The following is a 10,403-nucleotide window of genomic DNA, read 5'->3' on the forward strand; positions in this document are numbered from 1 at the left end:
TTATGGGGGTATACTCCACCTCCTGTTTGATAACATGACCAGCTGACTGGCACACTGCACATTCTGACACCTGTTTAAAACACATATACATGAAAAAGTGAACTATCTCCTGGCATTTCTCTGTCACTTCATATTGGATTCAACAATGTAGAAAACACTTTAAAATTTCTGTAATTTAATGAAAATATACATATACCTACATGCAATTAAGGTATACATATTTGTATGTAGTCCGCTGAAACTCGATAAAAAGCAAAGTGCTTATTTTTTTCTTCAATTGCAGTGTTTACTTACCCATTTATCTATGTCAGCAGACATCCCAGGCCAGAAAAACTTTTTCGAAATGGCATCTCTGTTTTTTTTTTGTCCAGTGTGAGCACCTGTGGAGCTGTCGTGGAAATCCCTAAAAATGGTGTTGGCCTCCTCCATGCCTCTAACGACTTTGGTTTTGATGACCTTACCAGGACCTTTCAAATAGTACTGTGCTCCATCTAGGAAATAAATTGAAACATATGTTTACATCAAATATATTATACAGCAAATATATTAAACATTACAGAGTCGGCATATATACGAGTAAATAAACGTAAGCACGTGGTGTCTATATTTAAAACAGAAATCCTCAACTCACCTTCTAGGACAAACTTTGAAGCCTTTCGTCGAATTTCATTTTTTTCTGCCTCTATAATGTTTGGTGGATACTGGCCTTTAGTTTTGTAATCCAGAATAGTCTGATACAATACTGAATCCATATTGCTGTGAATGTACTTGTCGCTGTTGATTTCTGGGGCCTTAAAGGGGCCCCCACAAACTTGTCGGCGCAGTGGAGTAACGTCATTTGGATAATAATTGGATGATTGGATAATAAAGCTACAGTAAGTGCATTTCGCATCACATGCTGTTTATATGTATACAATTTATAATAAAATGGCTTGACCTAATATTTCAACATTATAATACAGTCTTGATTATATTACTATATAATTATGTAAACTAAAGTAAAACTGTTAAACTAAAAGTTGGGACAAATACAGTTAATATATAGGCTACTTATGTAGCCTACATCTCCATTTATTTCATATGCAGAGATGCTGATGCAATTCAGTGTAAAACAAAAAATTCAAAAACAATGCATTAACTAATGTTGATAATATTTTCATGAAAGTGATGTGTTTCTCCCAGCATCAAATACTTTTGAGAGTATAGTCGTAGGACTGGTGCTGATAAGTGGAGTAAGTTTCATGGATGTGATACTTTCCTCATAGGAGATAGCAGGGGGTGCATTTCCTTGCCCTATATATATATATATATATGTATGTATGTGTATATATATATATATATATATATATATATATATATATATATGCGTGTGTGTGTGTGTGTGTGTGTGTGTGTATTTCAAAATAGACCTCTTAAATCCTAATAAACACAAACTGACTGATGAGTTCATTGATACAATGTATAGTATGAGTTTATATTCAATGATCAGTGGACCAAGCAAAATAACATCACACTGTAATAGACAATATATTTACAAATATTATGAAAGACAACACAGTAAGCAGGCTATTAATTAATGACATCAGTGACCATTTACCAGTTTTTGTTATCTATGACTGTGGGACGGATCAGGATGCCAGAAAATTAAAATACAGGTATGACTATGGTGGAATCCATAAGCACATTTAAACATGAATCAGTAACACAAAACTGGAAAAGAAAAGCCTGTATAATGAAGAAGATACTGACAAAGCCTAAGAAACATTTCTAAAAATATGTTTAGATCATTATATGACAAAAACTGTCCAACAAAACAATACATCAGAAAGCAAAATTGTATAGACAGGCCTTGGATCACAAAGGGGATACAAAATGTGATACGTTCAGGGCATATGTGGTTTCCGGATGTTTCACATGTGAAGTATTCAAGGGCACATGTGGTTTTTTGGACGTTTCACATGTGAAGTATTCAAGGGCACATGTGGTTTTCGGCCGATTGGCTGCTGATTTTCACATATAAAAGTTTGCATTCAAAATGTCTTTTATCACCTGAATGTTTAATTTCACAAGAAATGTTTCACTTCACACGTGACTTTATCCCTTTCACATGCTAAGTTTGCATTCACATATAAAACTAAAAACTTTTTTTTCACATGCGAATTTAAGATGATTCACATGTGATTTCCAAATGTGAAACTTAGGTACACATGTGAGGTCACAACATGTGAAATGTTTCACTTCACACGTGACCTTATCCCTTTCATATGTAAAGTTTGCATTACGCATATAAAACCAAAAACATGTGATTATAAGATACACATGTGATTTTCAAATGTGAAACTTAGGTTCATTTGTGAAATGTTTCACTTCACATGTGACACTATCCATTTCACATGTATTATGTATCTTAAAAATCACATGTGAAAAAAGACAACATGTTTTTAGCTTCACATGTGAATTTTAAGATACACATGTGATTTCCAAATGTGAAATTTAAGTTCACATGTGAAATCAAAGCATCACATGTGAAATGTTTCGGTTCACATGTGAAAGACTGAATTTCACATGTGCTTTTTTGTAGGGGTGCTTACTTTACACACATCAACACAGCGTGAATACCTTCATTCATCATTAACAAATTAATTATTTCGACTAAACAGTGAAAGAACTTGAGCACTTTTCAAACAGCTAACCATCAAATTTCCAAACCTGATTTTGCATCTGTTTATTTCAGGATATTGTATATACTTAAAAGCATGAATGACTTTCAAATATGCAGAGGAGGAGTAGAACTGCGGAGTTTAAATGTATTAATTATCCTATATGTTAATTGTTTGCACAAAATAAGCGGCAGCACACACAACACATCAGCTTTATCTTCATTCTACCATTGTCAACATATTTTGATTTATGTATATTTATATTTGAGGTGTACATAATGTATATTTTGGTATGTCAGGTGCTTCACAGAGGTGAACTCTTTTCAGCTGTTGCTGTGTTTAAAGGGAATGAGAGGAGTCTATGTGATCGGTCATTACTGAAGCTTGGCCTGACTCCACCTGCTGATTCTGTATTCCTCCCACTAATAATGTGTTCAGTATCTCCTCCACGTTAGCACCAGACTATTTCCAGGTGTTTGAGCATACCAGAGACCAGCGCAATTATAATACTAGGCATGCAAATTCAGAATGCAGTGATATAGCAGTTTTTGAATCTAAAGCATTTAAGTGTGTGGAGACTAAAATTTGGAACAGTTTTCCAGATGATGTGAGATCTTCAGATTCTATTTCCTTTTTTTAAATGGATGTAAAAACTTTTCATTGAATAAAATTAAAGGAGTAGAGATGGATGAATGTATCTAGTATTTACATAAAAAACATGCAACTTGTAATGAGTATCTACTGTATCTACATGTCACAACTCTCAGTCAGTAATGTAGCAGGGGCACAGCAGCTAGGATTACTATGGACATTAGTTACTTTAACATTTAGTGTTTTTCATAATTGTATAACAGTAAAAACTTTTATTGCAGAATGTATCTGACAGTACCTGGTTCAAAACTTTATTTATATTTGAATTGAAGGTGATGTCGTTGTGAGGCCTTTAGAACTCATGTTAACTGAGTTTTGTTACATCATCAATCATCAATCATCATTCCATCAAAGGTGTCTGGTGATGATGTTGCGCATAAATTAGAATTCTGTGAGTTCTACTCATTTTAGTTTGAGTGGTTGAACGGACACCAATACTCAAATTAACAAGTAAGCCATCGTAAGAAGAGGACTGTAAATCGACCACTGTGATACAGGTAAGACGCTCTTTCTGTCTCTTGGATGTAGCAACATTTCTGTTAGTATAAAGAAGCATAAAATGGAAATATACCAGTAGAGTACAAGTACCTCACAATTGTACTTAAGTACAGTACTTGAGTAAATGTACTTAGTTACTTTCCACCACTAGAATTAAAACACTGTTGTGGTCATTTAGAGTGAATGAAAGTAACTTCTCCAATTTCTTTTCAGCTTTCTGAGAGACTATTGACGACAATGTCATCCATGACCTGTAATAAGAACCCCTTCGAACTCCCCGAAACATATGAATTCATGAAGGTTTTGGGACAAGGCGGCTTTGGAGTGGTGCTGAAATGTCTGAAGAAAGACACAAAAGACATTGTGGCTGTAAAGATCCCAAGACACGACCACGACCACAACGCTACTGACATAAAGGAGGTAGGACACTTTATTGATTTTCGATGTTCACAGCCGTAAAAGAGTTTGTACAGTAAGGGGTACACTGAGTATTCAGTATTAAGTAAATTATATTTGGTAATTACAGGTGCAAAAAGGCAATTCCCTTCAGTTAGTGCTAAATAATACAGTAACAGGCACATCCATTGACAAGTATTTACTTGGTATGATGCTCTGCCTTTCTAAACTGTCCTCTTAGTCCAACTGTTTCCCCTGACTTTCATACAAGTTAACATATGAACTATCTGTAAACAACTAATCCTTTCAAACTTGTCTCCAGTTTTGTATGCTGAAGAAGTTGATGCACCACAACTTGGACAAATACAATATTGTCAAGTTTTATGATTGGTTTGAGGTGAGGAATGGAAAGGCCCTGGTCTTCGAGTCATTGGACATCAGCTTAGGCAAATACATTCGCTATCATCACCCATTATGTCTGAGTAAAATCAGAGTCATCATCCAACAGGTATGAATATGGTACCATTAGATAGCAAGTAAAGCACTGAACACTGTGTCAGTTTGAAACTGTGCTACATGCTCTTATCTTATATTACTGACCTTGTACTTTGCAGTTGGCCACAGCATTCGACGCACTCAAGAGAATCAGAGTGATCCATACTGATGTCAAACTAGACAATATAATGGTGGTGAATCGCTGGACTAATCCCCTCAGAGTCAAGTTGATAGACTTCGGTTTGGCCACGCCCGCAACTCAAACCTGGACGGGCATGAGATTGCAGACAGTTTACTACAGGTGAGGTCTATAGAGATACTGATCATTATTATACTGGAGTGAGATTGTAGTCTTGCAGTTTTACTATAAGTAGCTGCGTGCTTTCTGTCTATACGTGTTATTTTAGTTTGTCACTGTGCTAGACTGTATTTTTAATACTTAAAATATGACAATGTTGCTCATTCTCTGTAATGCTTTTCTTCCACATTCAGGGCTCCGGAAATCATTTTGGGCCTTCCATGTTCGGAGGCCATTGATATGTGGTCACTGGGAAGTGTGGTGGCTGCCATGATCCTCGGCTGTATACTGTTCCCTGCAAAAGATGAATATGAAGCAGTAAGTTACTAAGCTAAGTCGTGTTAGAGCCACCGCTCTTCAGCAGTGGAGTTTAGCTAACGCTCAGTTGGTGATTCAAAACTGTGAGGGAAAATTAAGATTAAAATGGTCTTTGTTTAACATCAGTACATCAGTAGAAAGTACTGTGATCAAGGTTATACATTAGACTGTACATTAGCTAGTGTTGCTAGAATTTTAGCAACAGTATTTAGACAAGAAGACATAAGTGGCATGCCTGTTGCATATCTTATTGTGATGCTGTGTTTTATCTCCAGATGCAATTCATGACTGAACTCCTGGGTCAGCCAGCGGACGATCTACTGAGGAAGGGAAGGAAAACACACTGTTTTTTCAACAAGACTGACACCGACGGCTGGAGGCTGATGGTACCACAACAATTCATCTTTACCAATCTCTTCTCTAATTAAGTTGACGTATTTCAGTCTTCCAACATTTAACAGTTAATCAGTTAGATTTATTGACATATATTGAACCTTCTTTTAGACACCTGAAGAGTACTGGGGGAAATTTCATCAGCCTCGCATTGACCACAGGAAGTACAAATATCCCTCTCTGGATTACTTGAAACAGGTAAGTGTTAAGTAGGTGGTAGCTGTCATTGTTACTGTCAGTTGAGGTCTTTTGATGAATCATGAGGACGAGTTTACTGATGGTGGATTTGACCATTGTTTCTTAAACTAGATTCGTCAAGAGGATAGCTGTGATGAAGCTGTGGATTGGGAGAAATGTACTGAGCTTCTGAAGGCAATGCTCAAAATAAATGAGGCTGAGAGGATTACCCCCAGTGAAGTCCTCACTCATCCTTTCATTGCACAAGGCTGCAACAACTCTCGGTAAATATGTGCGTGTGTGTCTGTGTGTGTGTGGCCTATCATAGGCTACTTCTTGGGGACAAATTTCAGACTTAAGACCAGTTAATTGGGGATGGCTTGTCCAATTGGGGACAAAAGCTGTGTCCCCAATTGGGGAAAAAGCTCATTTTTGGGTCAGTGGTTATGGTTAGTGTTAGGGTAAGTCTCCATGAAATTAATGTAGGTTTATGTAATGTTGTAGTAACGTAATGTAAAAGTGACCATGACCTGATGTGTGTGTGTATGTGTGTGTGTGTATGTGCTGAGATATTGGTAGTGATTTGAGTATATGTTATCAGACAACAGTAAGTGTCAGTGATAGTTTATGATTTGATCATTAATTGATGTGCATACTTGCTTATTGTGGGGGTAAGTTCTGTGTCCTGGCCATCAATGTAACAGTGAACGTTTGTCTTTTGATAGCAATGAAGCTCCAGAGGCAGCAGCTGCTCAACCCAGCCAGACCCAGACCCAGACCCAGACCGAGTCCGAGTCCGAAGTGCCAGTAGAGAAGACCACGGTAGATGAGAGGTAGGTGTTAACTCATCCTTGTCTTCTTTAGAGGAGTGTGTAGTACAGAGGCCACACTTCCTGCTTTTATCAGATTCAATCCTCCTTTTGGCTCAACACAAACTCATAGTGCTCTCTTTGATAAAAAAAAAAAATCTTTGAAAAAAACTGCATTTACATCTCCAAAGCAGGTTTTCAGGAAGAATCCAAACACTGAGCCTAAAACTCTGTTGTGTTAGCAGCTCACAGTTATCTGAAGTTTACACTGTAAAAACCTCCAGGGTTTCAAAACTAAGAATCCTGTTTATTTTCTGCATGGAAAACAGAGTAATCTATCACCATATGCAAAAAGCTAATATTTAACAGCTCACTAACTGACCAACTTTAGCAACAGTAAGTTTAGCGTTAAGTTGGACAGTTCTCTGTCTTTCTCACTTCACTAATATTAAAATGCTAATGTTAGTTACAAACATCTTTATATCAGACTAAGGATGGTTAGATTTTCCCAGTAGTACTTTCTGTGTGGACTGAGCTCTGCAGTTGGACTCTCACACTGACTGGCTTCTCTACTGTAGAAATGGCAGCTGAGGCTCATGGGTATTGTAGTGTGTAAAGCCATTCACCTTACCAAACTGACTGGAAAACAAGGCTTCTCAGAAACAAAGCAATAATAATTCACACTGATTGATTTAATATAAAGCTATAGTTAGGGGTAAATGACCCAGGAGAATTTGTGTCGAGGAACACTGAGGATATTATTGAAAGACAAACTTTGAAATGGGAATTTTACGCTACTAACAAATACTTGTGGAACCAGCAGCTCACCAACTTCATTTGTGACCTTTATGATGAAAATACAGGATGAATGAGGCAGCTTACTACTGACTCTGTGATTAACTTCATGTGTATTCATTCACCAGGACACGTGGAGCCCTCAGTCCAACTTCCACACAGCTGCCGTTAAGTCAGGAGAGCGCAATCAGGTAAGATGATTTCCTCTGGTCATCAACTCATCCCTCAGGTAGAGGAGAGACATTTCTTTCCTGACACAAACAGAGATAATATCCTAACTGTGTGTTTTTGTGTTTACTTTGGTGACTCACGTGAATAACACGTCGAGAAGTGAGGTGCTAGCTTCAGCCAGTGAGCACCCTGTTTGTGACCCTCCTGCCCCTGCTCTGACGGATGAAGCCACCAACATCCACCCAGACCACCACAGTCGCTCTCCAAAAATTTCACGGACGGTTATAATTATGGTTCGTCCTGCCACAGCCGAGAACACCGTGGCACTGGAAAGTGAGGAGAGTGACACCAGGTGAGATGATTTCCTCTGGTCATGATACTCAATAAATGCATGTTTTGTATGTTATGACAATAACAAGAATAACACACTAACTATGTATATGTGTGTGTGTGTGTGTGTGTGTGTGTGTTTAGTTCGCAGTCTGGGATGTCAGAGTCTTCGCTGGAAGTCAGTGACAGTGACATGTCTTGGACATCTGAGGACTCCACCACATCTGGTAAGAAACAGTCACCTCCCCTTGTGTTTGAATCATTGTTCATTCAAAGGATGGTTGAGGTATTTAATGTCCTTTGACTTTCAGATGACTCCGGGACCACAGAGGAGGAGGACAAGAAGATGACGAAGAAGAAGAAGAAGAACTGCTTCCGGCGCTTCTTCTCTTGGATGAAGAAGAATTTTTGCTGCTGCTGGACCAGTGTCGAAGAGGACGATTAAGGTAAGAAGGGAGGATCTGTGAAGGTTTTTATAGCATGATTTTCTATAAAAACCTTCACAGATCTTCAAGGTGAGTTGAACACTCTGAATTGTATAGGAAGTATTCAGTGAAGAAAATATTTTTAAGAGTAGGCATAAAACTTTCCTTTTTGATAAAGCTTATAGTTAGGGCCGCCAAGGCTCGCCTTGGATCAGCCCTTAGTTATGCTGCTATAGGCCTAGACTGCCTTCCCATGATGCATTGAGCTCCAGTCTCCTCCTCCTCCTCCTCTCCATCTGTATTCATTCATGTACCATTAATGCATGTTACTAACTTGGCTTCTTCCCTGGAGTTTTTTTGTGCTTTCTCATCTCACAGGAATCGTGGGTTGCAGGCCGAGCCTTCACGGTCCTTCGCAGTCCTGTTAGTGTCCTTCCCTGGCTATTGCTGCTGTTATTGTTATTGTTATTGTTATGATTGTTGTTATTCTTGATTGTCTTTACTCTGATGCTGTCAAAAATAAAAATTTGAATGTTTAATTAAGAATCAGAGTAACTTCCTTTGTTAAGGTGAACACTGTAGGTAGAATAGGCAGAGTCTCATCAAAGATAACTCCCAGATTCCTTACAGTGGTGCTGGAGGCCAGGGCAATGCCATCTAGAGTGGCCATATCATTAGATAATGTGTTTCCAAGGTGTTTAGGGCCAAGCACAATAACTCCACCACCACCAGCGCTCTCCACCATCACCATCAAAACACCGAATGAGGGAATATCTTTTTGAAGAATGGTGTTTCTCAGCCTTGGCAATGATTCTACAAGTCTCTGGAACTCTTCTGGAGGGATGAACACCATCCCATATGATACGTTGCTTTTTCATCGCACTCAGAAAAAAATCCATATTGTCACAGCACTACTAACATATTCTTCATAACAACCAGGTTTCATTAAGACAAAATGAATAAATATGATAATCTGATATGAAATTGTTTATTAATACACCTTTAGATGACAGATCTAATGTTTGAGTCCACATTTAATTCTCCTACTTTGTTGTACTATTGCAGTGGTGGTGTTAATTTTTCATGTATATCTTCACTTCTGTTTACTTTAGATTTAACTGATTGAAGAAGTCGGGGGCAGACACAGTTTCTATGGGGCTTTGGGTGGGCAACTACTGGAATATATTAAATAACATCATCCTCTGACTTTTGAAATGTTTCGTTCATAGCTAATGATGGTTTATTGTTTATGGTTATTTACAATCTTGCACCACAATGTCTTAAATAGTTTGTAACAACCTGTAGTCTTGGATCAAAGTTATCAAGAGCTCCACTAGAGAGGACTGTTATGTTGACTTCTTTTCAGTTGAGACAAGGCAAGTTTATTTGTACAGCATATTTCAAGAAGGCAATTCAAAGTGCCTTATATAAAACATTAAACATTTAATGTATTAACACACACAAAGTGCAAAAGCAACACATTATAAAAGGACTTTTAAATACAATACAAGAGAATAGAAAGCCAAAATAAGATAAATAGAATAACACAGATAAAATACGAGAATGAAAGTTACAATGAAGTGTAAGAAAAGAATCAAGAGCTTCAAATTTGATTTAATAAAGCCCACATCATTTGCTGGACACCATCTTGACAGCAAGCGGTTGAATGATGACACGTAACTATACATGTCATCACTGGTCAGATTAGGCAGGGGCAACAGAGAAAACTATGGAGTCCGACATTGTCTTTGCATATGTACCCCCCGACTCAACATTAATTTTAGTGACCTACGATTGGCGTAATCGGGAATCATTTCCGCCAACATGAATAAAGATTGTACCATATTTACGTTTATGCTTTTTTTGAGCATCACAACCCCCGCGAAATGACTTGTCTCACGGAATCAGAATTTGATCCATTCGGTCGGTTTTAAATTTGATTCTGTGTCACCCGCTCTAGCCCCAAGAATACATTCGACTATGGAGA

The 10,403-nt window shown here is 37.9% G+C and overlaps 1 protein-coding gene across 1 annotated transcript; it reads left to right on the forward strand.

Moving 5' to 3' along the window:
* Positions 1 to 3,905: 3,905 nt before the first annotated feature.
* On the forward strand, positions 3,906 to 8,962 carry LOC137194277 (homeodomain-interacting protein kinase 1-like). The gene is made up of 12 exons (XM_067606024.1): positions 3,906 to 4,229; positions 4,528 to 4,713; positions 4,820 to 5,001; positions 5,193 to 5,316; positions 5,592 to 5,702; positions 5,821 to 5,907; positions 6,019 to 6,170; positions 6,612 to 6,719; positions 7,619 to 7,681; positions 7,822 to 8,013; positions 8,136 to 8,218; positions 8,303 to 8,962. The coding sequence occupies exons 1-12, from the start codon at positions 3,993 to 3,995 to the stop codon at positions 8,434 to 8,436; spliced, it is 1,659 nt and encodes a 552-aa protein (XP_067462125.1). The 5' UTR covers positions 3,906 to 3,992; the 3' UTR covers positions 8,437 to 8,962.
* The last annotated feature ends 1,441 nt before the right edge of the window (positions 8,963 to 10,403 follow it).

Source organism: Thunnus thynnus, chromosome 12 (genome assembly GCF_963924715.1).
Source record: "Thunnus thynnus chromosome 12, fThuThy2.1, whole genome shotgun sequence".
Lineage (NCBI taxonomy): Eukaryota > Metazoa > Chordata > Actinopteri > Scombriformes > Scombridae > Thunnus > Thunnus thynnus.

Coding starts and splice junctions, on each gene's coding strand:
- LOC137194277 (XM_067606024.1), top strand. CDS start 3,993: ATGAAAGTAACTTCTCCAATTTCTTTTCAGCTTTCTGAGAGACTATTG. Junction 4,714..4,819: donor TCAGAGTCATCATCCAACAG/GTATGAATATGG, acceptor TGTACTTTGCAG/TTGGCCACAGCATTCGACGC. Junction 8,014..8,135: donor AGTGAGGAGAGTGACACCAG/GTGAGATGATTT, acceptor GTGTGTGTTTAG/TTCGCAGTCTGGGATGTCAG.